Source organism: Kogia breviceps, chromosome 8 (genome assembly GCF_026419965.1).
Source record: "Kogia breviceps isolate mKogBre1 chromosome 8, mKogBre1 haplotype 1, whole genome shotgun sequence".
Lineage (NCBI taxonomy): Eukaryota > Metazoa > Chordata > Mammalia > Artiodactyla > Physeteridae > Kogia > Kogia breviceps.
Window position 1 is genome coordinate 82,499,227 of NC_081317.1, and position 19,075 is coordinate 82,518,301.

A 19,075-nucleotide genomic window follows, 5' to 3' on the forward strand; every position below is an offset into this window, starting at 1 on the left:
AGAAATATCCCTTACATTTTTAATATTTTATGTTCCTTTATAGGTTGAGCTTTTTCATAAAGATACAGAAGCTTTCCAAGAAGAATATAAAATAGTTTCATTAGGAGATTCATCACAAGTCAGTCTCTATGAATACTTTCATATATCTCCTATCAAGGTAGGGGAAAAATAAGTCATTTTTATTATTCTTGATAATCTAGGTAATAGCAGATTGATTTGATCTGTTTGGGGGAATACAGCATTTATATTCTTAATAGTATATAAATTCTATAACTTCACAATTACAAATATAAGTAAATAACAAAGGAATGATACTTTTAAATTTTTATTTATTTATTATAATAAATTTTTTATCATGTGGAAATAATAGTGGAGCCACCTACAGTATGTGTTTATATGTTTACATCTTGACCTAACGTTATGTTAACTTGCTATCCATTAAGGTGTTGAGTGACAATTTTCAAACTTTTGTGTATGATATTAGTATAAGTTTGAAATTATAAAGTAACCTTGATTTAAAAATTGAAGATTGAATAGAACTAAAAGTAAGTTCTTAACATAAAATTTCTATGAGTTAACTTACATAATACTTGAAGAAAATTACTGTATAACTACTTATACTATATATAATACATATAATACAAAAGTGCTTTTTAACTAGCTTTACCACACTAACTTAATTCTAATAGTTGAAACGTTCACTTTTGGAGATATTTGAGTTAATTTTCAACAGTTTCAACTTCTAGATTGTTAATGTTATTAAAAATATATGAAGATTAATATTTTCCTAGGTTTACCAAAAGAATTGGATTGAACTAAATATCATACATTGCATAGTTGAATTTAAATTTTTTAAAGGGCTGTTTACATTTTAAATTCTTTTAACATTCCAGTTATTAATTTTGATATAATCTAGGTAACTTTGAAATCTTATTTATGGTATAGTGAATTTAAGATGATATTGAATTTTAAGAGTTAAAACTGTCATTATGAAGAAAGTGCTTTAAATATTTATCTCTTTATCTCTTTAGTTGCATTTAAGTGTTTCACTGAGTTCAGGTCGTGAAGAAGCTAAAGATTCAGAACAACCTGAAGGACTGATGGCAGTTCATTCTTTAAATCTTTTGCTGAAGAGTATTGGTGCCACTCTTACAGATGTACAAGATGTCGTTTTTAAGTATGTTTAATATTCAAATGTATAAATTGATGAAAAGTCCATTTTATATTTACATTAAAATTTTATAAGTGAAAAAGTATGTAAAGTACATTGCAGATCATAGGTTGAATATGGTTTTTTGCTGTTAAGTGGAATATAATTTAAGTAACATATTGCCTGGTAACCCTTAACTATTAAATAACAGAATAATTATTAAATAATTTCCTTAAGGAAGAGGGACAGAGGTCATGCAAGTTTGTGTGTTATATAAGGCCTTTTTGGCCTAGGGAAGGATTCCTAAGAAGCTGTGTATACCCAAAGGTGTGATGTGTGGTGCTTAAAAGATGTTGCTTTAAGGCCTATGGGATCAAGACTCTTCAGAGCATATGTGACTAGAAGAAAAAGAATACCATGATAGCAGAAATGAAGGGATCAGTTTAAATGTTACAGTCAAGAATTTAATGTGAGTCATAATGTAAGCTATTAGAGTATCTGACCAGAGACTGAGAGAGTCTGAGGGGAGACTTTAGATGAGCATGACCTTTGCAGATAGCACCTAGAGCTATCATTAAGAACAGTACTAAGGGACTTCCTTGGTGGCGCAGTGGTTAGGAATCTGCCTGCCAACGCAGGGGACACCGGTTTGAGCCCTGGTCCGGGAAGATCCCACATGCCACAGAGCAACTAGGCTCCTGCGCCACAACTACTGAGCCTGCGCTCTAGAGCCCGTGAGCTACAGCTGCTGAGCCCATGTGCCACGACTGCTGAAGTCTGTGCGCCTAGAGCCCGTGCTCTGCAACAGGGGAGGCCACAGCAATGAGAGGCCCGCACACTGCAACAAAGAGTAGCCCTCGCTCGCTGCAACTAGAGAAAGCCCACGCGCAGCAATGAAGACCCAATGCAGCCAAAAATAAATAAATAAAATTAATTAATTTTTTTAAAAAAGAACAGTAGTAAGAATAAGTGAGTCTAATAAGACATAACTGTAAATCTAGATAAAAGTTAGGAAACAGTCAAATTAAAAAACACAAGTTTGAAGACATCAGAAATAGGATGAGATTTCTAATCTTGCTGCTGTCCTATCCTTAGTGTAGAACTTCCCAATTAGTGGTTCCAGGTATATGCTGTGAATAGGTTATAAATAAACTGATGGTGATTCTTCAGCTGTCAGCTGATCAGGCAGGACTTGCAGCAGCTGAACCCTGGCCATTCTTGAGCAGCCTCTTCCATTTATCTCAGTGCATCAGGCATTTCCTGTGTGGGCCATGATAGGACAGAATTGAGAAATATAGTTCATGTCCAGGAGTGGGACCCAAGGGGTCTCTAAATTGCCTGAATTCTGTGAAAATATGTATATATTGATGGCTTTTCTGAAGATAAGATCCATAGCTTTTATTAGATTCTTAAGAGGGTTCTTTGACCAGAATATGCAGAGATGTATATAGGACTGGATTTTCTGACTGGTATGGGAAAATGTACTAAAAGGAATTTTTTTGGAGAAAAATTCTAAAGAAAGTAAAACCATTCATTAATATTAAAAACACAATCTCCTTTTCTCTATATATTTATACATTTTTATGTGGTTTTTTTTTCAGGCTTGCATTTTTTGAACTCAACTATCAGTTCCATACAACATCTGAACTACAGTCTGAAGTAGTAAGACACTATTCAAAACAGGTTTGTCTGAGATTACTTTACAGAGGGACAGAGTGATAAAATGGTGAAGCCATATGTGTCTATAGAGGTATAATGATTTGGCCAGGAAGGGAATAGCTGTTTCAAGATTTTAAAACATGGTTTTTTCCCTCAGGATTGTAGAAAGAAGTTGAGCCCAACCACCATTTCAGTTTTTTGCCTTTCTACTTTTAGCCTTTGACAGAAATCTTTCCTGGATCAGTGTGGACTAGATGTAAATCTTTAAATAATAATTAGCTAAGTAATTCACCTCACTTACTTAAAAAAATAGGTCAAGGGAAACTATTTATCAGTAAGTAACTGATGAACACAGAGCATTTTTAGTGTAATTAAGTTGTTTAGTCAAGTAGATATATTATTTTGGTGGATTTTTGTCCACCTCTGAAGACTCCTGTATTTTGTGGTATAATTTATAGAGCATTGAGATAGCTGTTGTATGGTGGACAGATCACTGAGCATGACTTAAGAGGTTTGGGTTTGGATCCCAGTTTTGCTGTTTACCCACCATGGCTCCAGGCATCATTTGACCTGTATGTTTCTCTAGTCTATAAAATGGTGGCAGTAATAATAACTGTCGCACATAGTTGTAAAAGTATTTTGAATATTCTAAAACTTTATGTAAACAGGTCATATTATTTCTCATACTCTAACACCAAATTGCTTTTTAAAACTAAGACTACTGATGAATAAGGTGATATGGTTTAGGTTGAAATTGGTGGTGAGGGTGTTAGCCTGAAAAAAACCTGGATGTGTGTACTGAATATAAGGAAAATAAATATTAAGTCTGATAATCTGATTTGACTAATGTTTATATTTCATTTGTAGGCCATAAAGCAGATGTATGTGCTCATTCTTGGACTTGATGTTTTGGGAAATCCCTTTGGTTTGATTAGAGAATTTTCTGAAGGTGTAGAAGCATTTTTTTATGAGCCTTACCAGGTAAAATAGTTAATCTTGTGTTGTGCAATGTATCACACTAATACTTTTGAATAAACAGTGCATCCCATTAGCAGACACAAACTACCATATGTAAAATAGATAAACAACAAGGTCCCTACTGTATAGCACAGGGAACTATATTCAATACCCTGTAATAAACCATAATGGAAAAGAATATGAAAAGTACATATATATATACATACATATACACATACTCATATATAGATATGTATAACTGAATACTTTGCTATACACCGGTAACTAAAACAACATTGTAAATCAACTATACTTCAATTAAAAATGATAATAGGGCTTCCCTGGTGGCACAGTGGTTGAGAGTCTGCCTGCCGATGCAGGAGACACGGGTTTGTGGCCCAGTCCAGGAAGATCCCACATGCCATGGAGCGGCTGGGCCCGTGAGCCATGGCTGCTGAGCCTGCGCGTCCGGAGGCTGTGCTCCGCAACGGGAGAGGCCACAACAGTGAGAGGCCAGCGTACCGCAAAAAAAAAAAAAAAAAAAAAAAAGATAATAATTATAATCACCCCAGTAGTTAACTTGAGTTGTAGTTGTGAATGGATTTTTGGAAACACAACAAAAGGACATTATTTTGAAGCAAACAATGGTAAGAGGTTTTTGAGAAGTCTTGGGAGAAATATTTACCTTTTCCTTCAGAATTTAAACTCAAGACTTTACTAAGAAATACCAAATTTTAAGTGTTCTGTTGGAATATTAAAGGTGGATAAAATTTGTACTATAGTAGAAGGAAGACTCCCATGGACCCACGGTCCTGCTTTGCACAGTGGTGTGGGACAGTAAAAATAACCTTGCAAGCTGACACTGTGTGAAACAATCTTAATAATCAATGGCAAAAAGTATGATTGTTCTCTGTCCCTTAAAAATTTCTGTCAAAACATTCAAAACTCTCCTACTTTCACTTTTAAACATAGAAGATAATGAAAAATAAAGTAAAACTAGTATTTGTTTATTTATTTATTTATTTTTTTGTGGTACGCGGGCCTCTCACTGTTGTGGCCTCTCCCGTTGCGGAGCACAGGCTCCAGACGCGCAGGCTCAGCAGCCATGGCTCACGGGCCCAGCCGCTCTGCGGCATGTGGGATCTTCCCGGACCGGGGCACGAACCCGTGTCCCCTGCATCGGCAGTCGGATTCTCAACCACTGCGCCACCAGGGAAGCCCCCTAGTATTTATTTTGTACACTGTAATATAAAATATTAGAAATATTAAGAATTCAAGTGTTTATTTCTTTTTTAAAAAATTATATAGCATAGTTTGTGGTTACCTTCTCATAATATAACTTATAATCCGAGTAAGCATCTTTTGTACACTTTGGTGAATAGTCATATTCCTTTCTAAGTTTGGATCAACTTCCAACATTTTATCCTTTGTACTTTGAATGTCATGAAATATCTGAGAATTATGTTAATGTGAAGTTTTCTTCTGATATCACTTTCTCTGGGACATCTTTACTCTTTTTGTCACTACTACTGTCCTTGTATATACCAAAAAAAAAAAATTTACCTTTAAAAGTAAGCATAGGGCTTCCCTGGTGGCGCAGTGGTTGAGAATCTGCCTGCCAGTACGGGGGACACGGGTTCGAGCCCTGGTCTGGGAAGATCCCACATGCCGCGGAGCAAGTGGGCCTGTGAGCCACAACTACTGAGCCTGCGCATCTGGAGCTTGTGCTCCACATAAGAGAGGCCGTGACAGTGAGAGACTCACGCACCACGGTGAAGAGTGGCCCCCGCTCACCACAACTAGAGAAAGCCCTTGCACAGAAACAAAGACCCAACACAGCCCAAAATAAATAAATAAATAAATAAATTTTAAAATAAAATAAATGTAAGCATAACTTTATTTATTGTTATTCTTTTTTGACCCTTTAGGGAGCCATCCAGGGTCCTGAAGAGTTTGTGGAAGGAATGGCACTGGGAGTGAAAGCACTAGTTGGTGGAGCTGTTGGTAAGAAACAGAATGCCTACCAAGAATGATTATGCTAGAAAGTAATGATATGTTTTGTTTTGCTAAAGGTATTACAATTTTGCTAGGTGGATTAGCTGGTGCTGCCTCCAAAATCACCAGTGCTATGGCTAAAGGGGTAGCAGTATTGACTATGGATGAAGACTACCAACAGAAGAGAAGAGAAGCCATGAACAAGCAACCAGCTGGTCTTAGAGAAGGCATCACTCGTGGAGGAAAAGGATTAGTTTCTGTAAGAAATTTCCCATGGTTGTGAACATTTTAGGAATATTTTTTAAAGCCACGATCTGTGAGTAAGGAAATAGACTTAAAACTTTCATTCACTCAAATATTATTTGGATGTTGGTGGAGCAATGCATTGTGATATAATAAAAAAATATGTCAGTAGCCTCCAGAAATATTCTGTTTAAATAAAATACTTAGGAAATATGTTAATTCTTATGGTATCTAGAAAACAGATCTCTGCATTTCTTTTGTAAGCCAGACTTGGTTCTTCAAGGTATCCTGTCAAAGTATTATAAATTTTCAATTGTGCTTTTCCTCTAGGGTTTCGTAAGTGGCATAACAGGAATTGTTACAAAACCAATCAAAGGCGAGTATAGTGATTCCTTTGGGTGATATATATTACCAAGGCTTTCATAAATTGATCCCATTTTCGTTCCTAATCCAATTGTCTGAAACTCTGTCTTTTTTCTTTCCAGGAGCTCAAAAAGAAGGAGCGGCTGGTTTCTTTAAAGGTGTTGGGAAAGGTTTAGTTGGAGCAGTGACAAGGCCAACTGGAGGCATCATAGACATGGCTAGCAGTACATTTCAGGGAATAAAAAGGTAAATTATCTTCGATGTAAAATATGAGTAAAATGCTTAAACCAAGAGAAATGAGATAAATCTCTTTGGCTTGAGGCACTTAATTATGAACCCTGCAATAATGGCAAGTTGCATATGATCTTCCTAATTGCTTTTGATACTTCTTAAATTGTTGGTATTGCATCATTTCAGCTTCATAGAGTTCTACTTCATTTGTCATTCATTCCCAGCAGCCTTGTCAGGGAAGGTTTGGCAAGTTAAGCTTTTCACTTACCTTGGTTGCAATACATTACAATAATGTAATGCTATACATCAGTTATAAAATTAGCAAATATAATATTCTGTCTCCTTTTTTGAGAAATAAAGAATGGCTTTTTTTTTTTTTTTTTTTTTTTGCGGTACGCGGGCCTCTCACTGTTGTGGCCTCTCCTGTTGCGGAGCACAGGCTCCGGACGCGCAGGCTCAGCGACTGTGGCTCACAGGCCCAGCCGCTCTGTGGCATGTGGGATCTTCCCGGACCGGGGCACAAACCCGTGTCCCCTGCATTGGCAGGGGGACTCTCAACCACTGCGCCACCAGGGAAGCCCCCTACTTTATTTTATCTCCTTCCTTCCTTCTTCCCTCCCTCCCTCCCTCCCTCCCTCCCTCCCTCCCTCCCTCCCTCCCTCCTTTCCTTCCTTCCTTCTTTTCTCCCTTTTATTCTGAGCCATGTGGATTAAAGGCTTTTGCTCTTGGTGCTCCAGGCAGGCATCAGGGCTGTGTCTCTGAGGTCAGAGAACCAACTTCAGGACACTGGTCCACAAGAGATCTCCCAGCTCCACGTAATAGCAAACGGCGAAAATCTCCAAGAGTTCTCCATCTCAACACCAAGACCCAGCTTCACTCAATGACCAGCAAGCTACAGTGCTGGACACCCTATGCCAAACAACTAGCAAGACAGGAACACAGCCCCATCCATTAGCAGAGAGGCTGCCTAAAATCATAAGGCCACAGACACCCCAAAACACACCACCAGAAGTGGACCTGCCCACCAGAAAGATAAGATCCAGCCTTATCCACCAGAACACAGGCACTAGTCCCCTCAACCAGGAAACCTACTCAACCCACTGAACCAACCTTAGCCACTGGGGACAGACACCAAAAACAAGGGGAACTACGAACCTGCAGCCTGTGAAAAGGAGACCCCAAACACAGTAAGATAAGCAAAATGGAAAGACAGAAAAACACACAGCAGATGAAGGAGCAAGGTAAAAACCCACCAGACCTAACAAATGAAGAGGAAATAGGCAGTCTACCTGAGAAAGAATTCAGAATAGTAAATGTAAATAGTAAATGATAGTAAAGATGATCCAAAATCTTGGAAATAGAATAGACAAAATGCAAGAAGCATCTAACAAGGACCTAGAAGAACGAAAGAGGAAGCAAGCAACGATGAACAACACAATAAATGAACTTAAAAGTACTCTAGATGGGATATATAGCAGAATAACTGAGGCAGAAGAACAGATAAGTGACCTGGAAGATAAAATAGTGGAAATAACTACTGCAGAGCAGAAAAAAGAATGAAAAGAACTGAGGACAGTCTCAGAGAGCTCTGGGACAACATTAAACGCACCAACATTTGAATTATAGGGGTCCCAGAAGAAGAGAAAAAGAAAGGGACTGAGAAAATATTTGAAGAGATTATAGTTGAAAACTTCCCTAATATGGGAAAGAAAATAGTTAATCAAGTCCAGGAAGCACAGAGAGTCCCATACAGGATAAATCCAAGGAGAAACACGCCAAGACACATATTAATCAAGCTATCAAAAATTAAATTCAAGGAAAACATATTAAAAGCAGCAAGGGAAAACAACAAATAACACACAAGGGAATCCCCATAAGGTTAACAGCTGTTCTTTCAGCAGAAACTCTGCAAGCCAGAAGGGAGTGGCATGACATATTTAAAGTGATGAAGGAGAAAAACCTAGAACCAAGATTACTCTACGCAGCAAGGATCTCATTCAGATTTGATGGAGAAATTAAAACCTTTACAGACAAACAAAAGCTGAGAGAGTTCCCACCAAACCAGCTTTACAACAAATGCTAAAGGAACTTCTCTAGGCAAGAAACACAAGAGAAGGAAAAGACCTACAAGAACAAACCTGAAACAATTAAGTAAATGGTAATAGGAACATACGTATTGATAATTACCTTAAATGTAAATGGATTAAATGCTCCCACCAAAAGAAACAGACTGGCTGAATGGATACAAAAACAAGATCCGTATATATGCTGTCTGCAAGAGACCCACTTCAGACCTAGGGACACATACAGACTGAAAGTGAGGGGATGGAAAAAGATATTCCATGCAGATGGAAATCAGAAGAAAGCTGGAGTAGCCATTCTCATATCAGACAAAATAGACTTTAAAATAAAGACTATTACAAGAGACAAAGAAGGACACTACATAATGATCAAGGGATCAATCCATGAAGAAGATATAACAATTGTAAATATTTATGCACCCAACATAGGAGCACCTCAATAGGTAAGGCAAATACTAACAGCCATAAAAGGGGAAATCAACAGTAACACAGTGATAGTAGGGGACTTTAATGCCCCACATTCACCAATGGACAGATCATCCAAAATGAAAATAAATAAGGAAATACAGGTTTTAAATGATACATTAAACGAGATGGACTTAATTGATATTTATAGGACGTTCCATCCAAAAACAACAGAATACACATTTTTCTCAAGTGCTCATGGAACATTCTCCAGGATAGATCATATCTTGGGTCACAAATCTAGCCTTGGTAAACTTAAGAAAATTGAAATCGTATCAAGTATCTTTTCCGACCACAATGCTATTAGACTAGATATCAATTACAGGAAAAGATCTGTAAAAAATACAAATACATGGAGGCTAAACAATACACTACTTAATAACGAAGTGATCACTGAAGAAATCAAAGAGGAAATCAAAAAATACCTAGAAACAAATGACAGTGGAGACACGACCACCCAAAATCTATGGGATGCAGGAAAAGCAGTTGTAAGAGGGAAGTTTATAACAATACAATACTACCTTAAGAAACAGGAAACATCTCAAATAAGCAACCTAACCTTGTACCTAAAGCAATTAGAGAAAGAAGAACAACAAAAAAAAAAACAAATTTAGCAGAAGGAAAGAAATCATAAAGATCAGATCAGAAATAAATGAAAAAGAAGTGAAGGAAATGATAGCAAACATCAATAAAACTAAAAAAAATTAAATTAAAAAATTAAATGTCCTTCTTTGTGTCTAATAGGAATTTTTTTTTTTTTTTTTTTTTTTTTGCAATACGCGGGCCTCTCACTGCTGTGGCGTCTCCCGTTGTGGAGCGCAGGCTCAGCGGCCATGGCTCACAGGCCCAGCCGCTCCGCGGCATGTGGGATCTTCCCAGATCAGGGCACGAACCCGCGTCCCCTGCATCGGCAGGCGGACTCTAAACTGCTGCGCCACCAGGGAAGCCCTCTATTAGGAATTTTTATTTTAAGTCTAATTTTTTTCTGATTTTAGTATAACCATTCCAGCTCTCTTTTGGTTATTATTTACATGGTATATCTTTTTCCATCCTTTTACTTTCAACTTATCTGTGTCTTTGACTCTAAAATGAGCCTCTTTTGGACAGTATATAGTTGGATCACATTTTTTTTATCCATTCTTCCAATTTCTGCTTTTAATTGGAGAGTGATCCATATGTATGTGTCTGTACATATGGATACATTACATGGTAAGCTCTTAATATTTGTTGAATATGTGAATATTTGTTGAATGAATGAATGAACAATAAATGAGTCTTTCTCATGTAGATCCATACAGTCAAAAAATGTTAAAAATATTAACCAAATTCAACAATGTGTATATGTGTTTCAAACGGTACATATCAAGCATTAGAAGGAATGTGAGGGTATGTGAACATTAGAAAACCATGTTACTTAAAGCATTAATAGTTTGAAGGAGATAAACCACAGGATCACAGCAATGACCAGGGGAAAATTCCGTATTTAAAATTCATTGTTCATTCAAGATTTTCAATAACAATGACAAAAAGAAAGTTAGCAAACTAAGAGTAGGAATGAATTTCCTTGGCTTAACAAGCAGTGCCTTTAAAAAAAAAAAAAGTTGCTGATATCTGTACTTCATGAAGAACTCTTAGAAGCTTTACCTTTAAAGTTGAGAATGAGAGAAGGATGCTTGCAATCCACTCATGTATTTCGCATTGTGCTGGAGGAGCTAATAATGCAATATAGTAGGAAATAGGAAAAGCAAAAGAAATTAAAAGTTTTAAACCAGAAAAGAAAAAGCAGTACTCATATGCTGATTCTCTGATTATTGTCTACAAAGAAAATCCAAGAGAATCTATAATCACACTTCTTTAAAGTTCTATATTTGTCTAGAGAACTTATTATTATTTGTGTTAAAAGACAGAATTTTAAAAAGAGAAGTGATGTAATAGTCTCATTTTATCCAAAAGAAGATCGTTTTTTTAGTAGTTTCGTTTTAAAGTACACTTAGGCATTTTTGAGTAATTTTTAAAATCAAGTTATATGTTTTCCCTCTAGAGCTACAGAGACTTCTGATGAAGTGGAGAGTCTGCGACCCCCTAGGTTCTTTAATGAAGATGCAGTTATCAGACCTTACAGGTTGAGGGATGGTACTGGAAATCAAATGTTACAGGTGGGTGAAGAAATACCTTATGAATTAAGATTAATATAGTTAAGTCAGCTTTTTTTTTAAAGTAGGTATATAATGTTTTAAATATGTATTAGATTATTTGGGCTTTTATATGTTTTGCTTAATTCCATTTAAAGTTTCTTACATTTACTTAGGTTTTAAATGTACATTTATTTACTGTAAGATTTTTTTTTCTTTTTTACAGGCATCAGAAAGTTTGATATGAAAACAGTTAATGCATGACTTTGCAAGTGAAGCCAACAGTAGATTTTAGTCTTAAAATTTATAAACTCTGTACAGCTGTTTCAGTATTTTGAATGCAAAGAAAAGCTTTTATATTGGTAACTTTTTGTATAGGATTTTTAGCAAATATGATCTTTTTATAGGATACTCTTAGTTCTGTACTGGATTTGCTAGATTTGTTGAAAGCCATTGTGCCTTATGTACCCTCACAGTTGATGGTACTTATTTACCCAGTTAGACCATTTCTATTTAGGGTGCTTCCTTCAAACCACTAACAGCTTTTATTCCAGATATAATCCTCATGTCCATTTAGGCATGCATAACGAAAATAAATCATGAACACTGCTATTGTAAATTCTTGGGTTCTCCTGCTTTTCTTTTGAAGATGCTAAAATGGCCATGACCCTCTTCCCACTTTATGCTTGTGTGGTCTATTTAAAACTCTGTGGAATTGATAAGCAATTTACATGAAAACCAACATCTTTTAGTAAGGAAAATTAGCTTTTAGAGCAATAGTCAGTTTGAAGATAGAATATTTTATCTGTTTATATAACTTCTACTTTGAAAGTTGGACTTTTAAAAATCTGGATTATGCTGCAGATAACATACACAATAGGATATACCAATTTAAAGTCGTTTCTGTGGTTTAGATGTGAAATACTAAATTAAATCATTTAATTGAAAACAAAGAGTCTTGAAAATACTCATAGTAATAATAAATTGTACACACTTGAAAATACTCAGAGTACAGACTTGAAATACTCATACAGACTTGAAAGTATTCATAGTACTTGATATCTTTACGTTCACAGTATATAATTTTGCATTAAATGTACTTCCATAAACTACAAGTATTGTGTTAATGTGTGATATTTAGTTAAGTGGTTTTACATTGTGTTTAAAATGTTTTTAAATCATCAGAATAATTGCATATTGGGATAGAACTGGCAATCTACTGAGAGATTGTGTTCTAAATGCCAGGTTGACAAACTCTACAATGACAGTATATCATTCTTTGGAAATGTTGCAGAAGTCACCTGTAGTTATACAATTGAGACATACATATCTACTCAGCACTTGCCTTCCCTTATTAGAACACAGTTAACATATTACTAATTCATTTTACTAAACTGAATAATTATCAAATCACCTTTCACAAAACTAAAAATATTTCTTGAGAAACTATTTTATAAACTTAGTAGGAAGTAAGGATGAGTAGTGAGGAGAGTTTAGACATACATCCTCATTATTAGAGAACAGATGGGGCTTCCCTGGTGGCGCAGTGGTTGAGAATCCGCCTGCCGATGCAGGGGACACGGGTTCGTGCCCTGGTCCGGGAAGATCCCACATGCCGCGGAGCAACTAAGCCCATGAGCCATGGCCGCTAGGCCTGCGCGTCCGGAGCCTGTGCTCCGCAACGGGAGAGGCCACAACAGTGAGATGCCCGCATACCGCGCAAAAAAAAAAAAAAAAAAAAAAAAAAAAAAAAAAAAAAGAACAGATGATAAGAAAGCCATGACATACCAAAAGTTTTTCACAGCTGATAACTTGATTTTAGTAACAAGTAAATTTGTTCTACACTTTTTTCCATTGATTGTTCTCTAAAGCTCGGGATTTAAGATCATGACTATTGACTGTATTTTAAAACATGCCTATTATTTTCATTAGGCCAGTTGTAGAATTAATTGCTAAAAGAGCTGTTCAAATGACTAAAATCTCATAATCCTTGTCAGCCATTACTTATTTTTCAGCAGGAGTATTAAACAGTATTAGTCGGAATACCTATAGGAATTCACCAGATGCCTTGGGATGTTTGTGTTTGGCATTATTCTCTTACAGGTGTTAAGAAGTAGGTTGTTGCTTTAGTGGTAATTGTGTTTTCTTTGAATCAAAACTTTACTATTAGCAAACACTTTAAAATATACAAGTTCCAGTGCTCTGGCAAAGAAGTAGATGACATGTAAACAGTGTTCCAAATCTCATCTGCCTAGATTTAATCTGATTTAATAATAATGCCCTTAGAAAATATTTAATACTTTCAAATGTTTGTCCTTCTGTTTTCTAATTTTCTAAAAAGGGTGCTCTGTGTTCACTAAATTATATATGCCTATATATCATAATTAAATATGAGATATACTCTTTTATTGTGTACCTTTCTATCTAGAAAGTGGCACATAATTATAGTGCTTCCTAGTAGTCCATTAAAGCTGCCTACTGGAGAAATAGAATAATTCTAACATAGTCATAAAATAATTTACTGGTATCAAGCCATTCTATATATTAAGTGTACCAACCAGTGGAGTTTAGTTAAGTCTTATTAGGTTATGAAATATTATATCCATAATTACTGCCCCACTTAGAGCTGAAGTCTTCTTCAAAATTATTGACTTCTTGAACATTTCATAATTTTACATGTTTTCCAAGCAATTTACCATACTTAACTAACATTTGTGCTTCTTTTTTTCTTTACCATGCTTACAGAAAATTCAGGTCTACAGGGAGTGGATTATGACTCACAGTAGAAGTAGTGATGATGATAATGATGATGACGATGATTAGTCAGATCTGAAATGTTCAAATTCATATGTTCTTTGTCATTTTATTTGGAATGTTTCATTAACATGTTTTGTATGACTACTACCATAATGCCCATATGGAGTTAAAAGTACTTTTTCCTTTTAAAATGTTTTTCTATGTGTTTTCAAAAACAAAAATTTATGCATTATTTAAGCACAGAAAAATGTATTTTATAGCCAAAGTAGGGCATACCATATATTATAGCATTTGCTTTATGTGTTTTATAGCTTTGTAATAACAGTTTGTCTTTAAGATTTAAAGTCAGACAATTTTTTTTTAATGTTCACTAGTTTCATTTTAAATTATGTGTTTATTTGTTAGCAAAATGCTGTTTTGAATGTTCTCTGTAAATTTTCTGGGCTGTAACATAATGTAATTGAGTAAAAAAAAAAAAAAGAAAAGAAAGAAAGAAAAAGAATAGTAATAGCCACTCAATATTTTATATTTATTTAGCATTTTAAAAGCATCTTTGTCACATTTCTTTTAATAATAATAAACTTATATAACTTGAAGCAATATGAATTTGTTGTTCTATTCCAAAATCATATAGGTTGAACTACTACTATAAGAAACATTCATGATTTGTCATAAAGGTTAGATAGTGAAATAATTTATAGTCTGAGAATGAAGAGAAATGTCCTTTGGTTCTTTTATTTCATTTTATTATGTGAAACAGTGTTTCACATTTTGTGAAACAGTGAACAAAGTTGGTTTTACAATCATTACATTTACTTATTAGCTTACATATCTATGTACTATATCCTTATTATAAAATGTTACAAATTAATTCAGGACAGAAGAATTTTTCTAGTAAGCATAATTATATGTATTTTTTCTAGATAATATTGGGAAAATGTTATCTATGTTTCTGAAAGATGTATAAGCAAATCTGTTTTATGTTTTGCATACTGAAGGCTTTTGTTTTTATTTCAAGCTTAGATGAAACTTTTTGTTCTATTTTTCTAGTATATCAGATGTACTTAAAAAAAAACTTGAAAAAGTTAATGACTGTTAATAGTATGATGTTTAAACCCTTATGACTGCTCTGCATTTGGATCAACAAAGGAACATTTACCTTAATTTATGTTAAGTATTTTGCTTATAATGAGCTTATATTAGACTGTAGTAGATAATTGCCTTAATTGTTCAGCTTTTGGTTTAATTTATTCAGCCAATGACTTGAGTCTCTTCTAATTCTTAGGTTTAACAAGATTTTATCTCTATAAATCATTATTCTCTATTTCTTAGAAAATGACTATTTCAGATTTTTAGTATTGAGCTTACAAAAAAAGAAGCTAAAAAATTTTGCTCTTGAAATTTCTACCTGCCTAGCATTGATTCAAATTAAGTAGAAATCCTGGTTGTGTATGCTAGGACTAAGAAATATGTGGATGTCAAAGAATTTAATTACTGTTTTCATCAAAATATAGTATTCTTATCTTTTTGGAGTAAGTAAATAAAACAGTGACCATTGCTGCTGGTATCAGAGACAATTTGTCTTTGTCTTGCATCCACTGCTCTCTCACCCTTGCATTATGCTATTTCTTAGAGATCCTTAATTATTTGAGCATTCAAAATATAGTCATTGTGTTTTTATAAACAGATAATCAGGATAGTATATATAATTCTTAATTGGGAATGCTATGTTTTTTACTGTAAATTATTATCTATGAATAGCTTGTTAACTATATTATGTCTACAAAGATTTTTTGAATGTATTCAATAAAACTTGGAGTTTCTTTGAATTAAAAAATTTAGAGACTCGCACTCCATGGAAAAAGGTAAATCTCTCTTGCGAATCACTGGACTAACATTGATTCTCAATCTACAGTTTTAGTATTTTACAAAAGATGTGAAATTTTTCAAAAATTAAAGTAGATTATTTTCTACATTGTTAAAGTAATATATGCTCAGTCAAGAAAAATAGGAATAGAAAGGAAAAAACTTACCCTGTCTCCCCACCATTTATTACAGTGTATTTCATTTTTATTCATGTAATTATGATTCAAATATATAAATTTGTTATATATTTTTTATTTTATTGTAAATTTTTATAAGTAGAATTACTATTAACTTCTAAAGAGTAAAAATGTGACCCAGTTGGTCCACAATGTGGGAAACCTGGTCTTTACTTCTGGAATACATTATCACCAGCAGGACCTTTCTATGTTTTTATAGTTGATGTAGAAGCTTTTTCTTTTTGATTGAACATATTTTTACCTTTTGACTCTGCCTTTTTTAAAAAAAATTTACCCCTTAAATAAATCTTCTCTTAAAATTCATTTGTGTATGTACATGTATGTATAATCTTTGTGTTTTTCATTGTGTACGGATATTGACAGCTGGGTTGTCCCATGGGGGTAGTATTTTTCAACCATTTCAGACATTTAAAAATTTTATCTGTTTTCTTTGAATCTCTTACATCTCTTACAAAGATATCATAGATGCCATTGTATAAGTTGTATAAGAGAGGCTGTTTTCGTTTGTTGTATATTTCTTTTCTTTCAGAAATTACAAATGTTTATAATTAGCTTCAGACACTGCCTTAATAGCAATTGGAAGATAACTACCTTCAGCTGATGTGGTCTTTCCCTTTACTTCCGGAGGAGAATTACAACTGATCTGGGAAAAAAACGGGCTTATCATAGGCAGTCAGATCACCAGAGTAGTGCTGAACATTCTTCCTGGCTTCATCTGAAATTTTGAGTAAGTGGACAAGAACTAGGAGATAAAGGCCCATTGGATTTCACTCTTCATTTTTAACTCTTCCTCTCCGAAGCATACTTCTGAACGGGATGAGAAAACTGAAGAGAGCCAAATTCTGTTATCAAAGCAAATTAGAGTTAGCATCTCAGATAAAGCAGATGCCATAAGATTACCAATCCAACTTGGATACCATTCTCATACCTCATTTATTAGCTTAATAGAACTCTCTTGGAGAGTCTTTGGCACATCATTTTTGAAAGAATATACTTTTGAACATTTAGTAGTAAGTCCCACTAACTTTATTTTGGACCAATGGACTAACTCACCCCACTTAGAACCTTCCAGAATTACATAAAAATAACTGTGTGAATAAGACTTTGAAATTGTGTCTTTTTCTTGAGGTGATGGTTCCACTTAGGGGAGGTTCCAGTTTTCTCTTTGTCAAAAAAGTGTACAATGAATTTTAAAATGATTTTTTAATCCAGTAACTGAAATGAGACTAATTTGATTACTAGATCTTTTTCAAAAGTTTGTCATCATTTCATCCCATAAATTTATAAATATATTATGGAAGGATAAATATTAAAGTAGAAAATGTAGCACATTTAACTTTAAAAGAAATAAAAATGTTAAGCTCAGATAGGTTCAACTTAAGTCTTACTTTCTGCTTACCGAGGATGTGCAAATAGAGCTAAAATTCTGCAGTAAGTTTTAGTTTAAAAGGTCTTTAGGCTTTATTTAGCTGAAGGTGCTAAATTGTAACCTGGGATTCAACCCATGACTTCTCTACTGATACATGAGAGCCCTACCTTACAGTGTCCTTTGGTTACTTTCAACAGCACATAGGTTCTCAGCATAACTTGAGCTTAGTAAAGTTCATTCATATTTTTTTTTAGTGTGTGCTCTAACAATAATATTGTTAGAAGACTTTATTATAAATTATGAAAAGTCTTCTTTATTAGCCAAATATCCTATGAGAGAAAAGCTGTTGTCTTGCCAAATGAAACAGTTCATCTTCATAGAAAATTAGATTGGAGGCCGCTTTCATTCATCTAAAAACAAAATTTAATGTCATCTATACAAGGAAACACCATGTATAGTTTTTTGCCAGTTAAGAGTCTTTAGTTGTAAATTCAAATGAAACTGATATCCTATCTGGTGATGATTCTGATGAACCGTATATCAGTGAAAATTTACCGCTAAAGAATCTTATAGGAAGCAGTATGGAGAAATGTACATTTAGACATTTTGTGCACTTTGAGTCTGAGTTAGTTGTTTATTAGTCTTACTATCTTCCAAAGAGATAATTATCCCTGGGTATTATATGAAATTGAAGTATTACAAGAGATGTGACACAGCTTGTGAACTATCTGAATCCATATTCCAGTGAGCTGTTAAAATGGGATCCCACTTCATCTAGTGGAATATATGTATTTCTTCTATGCTAACTCATTTTGACAGTAAAAATACCTGGGGTGCAGTAATACCGTATGGCTCAGGGCCTGGATTCTGGAACCATGTAAACCTGAGTTCAGTACCAGCCTTTTCCTTTTACTAGCTTTATAGTCTTCTATTCTAGTCTGATCTTATATTCCAGACTATAAAATTAAGATAATTGTAGTACTAACAGTACTTTGGTATATAATACCAAGATAATAGTACCTTGATGGTGTTGCTAGGATTGAAAAGCAAGGTAATGTATGTTATTATTAGTACAGTGTCTAATAGGAACTTACTATATTTTCATTATTCCAGATGAATAATAACCAGTGTATGCTTGTTCTGGTCATCATTATTCTGTATTCCTCATTTGTCTCCTCTTTGCCAAAATAAAAAACCATTGTTAAATTTTGCCCTTTTTTTTCTTTTAAGGTTAATAGAATAGTTAGAATGTTGTGACGGTTTCCACACATTAATTGGTAAGCGATAGAAACAATAAAACCTCAGTGATTTGAACTTCTCTGAATTATTTCAGTATTTTGAAAGAAATGTTATTCTTTTCAAGTTTACATAGTATCATGGGTCAGTAAATGTTCAAAAGAGGTTCTTCTGGAAATGCATTAGAGAGACTTTTGTAACTATCCACTAACAGTATTTCTGACCAGCTTCTCTGGCTCTTCTTGTAGAATGTATTAGGTACATTAATTAATGGTCTGCTGTTGTCAGTGCCCATAATTATGTCATGAGCATAATTCTGTCCTTTCTCCAGATTGTTTTAGTTGAACCAGTTGGTGACAATTCACATCTCTTCA

The 19,075-nt window shown here is 34.4% G+C and overlaps 1 protein-coding gene across 7 annotated transcripts in view; it reads left to right on the forward strand.

The window, feature by feature from the left end:
- Positions 1–19,075, forward strand: part of VPS13A (vacuolar protein sorting 13 homolog A) — a 266,390-nt gene that overhangs the window by 227,518 nt on the left and 19,797 nt on the right. For 4 of the 7 annotated variants that reach the window (XM_059071189.2, XM_067039602.1, XM_067039598.1 and 1 more), the window contains 9 exons: positions 44–157; positions 1,032–1,177; positions 2,752–2,833; positions 3,677–3,790; positions 5,695–5,770; positions 5,857–6,020; positions 6,335–6,380; positions 6,490–6,613; positions 11,186–11,300. In XM_059071189.2, the coding sequence (XP_058927172.1) occupies positions 44–157; positions 1,032–1,177; positions 2,752–2,833; positions 3,677–3,790; positions 5,695–5,770; positions 5,857–6,020; positions 6,335–6,380; positions 6,490–6,613; positions 11,186–11,300 (981 nt within the window). Of the gene's footprint in view, positions 1–43; positions 158–1,031; positions 1,178–2,751; positions 2,834–3,676; positions 3,791–5,694; positions 5,771–5,856; positions 6,021–6,334; positions 6,381–6,489; positions 6,614–11,185; positions 11,301–11,502; positions 12,996–14,021; positions 14,501–16,625; positions 16,775–19,075 lie in introns of those variants that run through there. The other 3 variants (XM_067039600.1, XM_059071192.2, XM_067039601.1) reach the window with 3 other exon arrangements.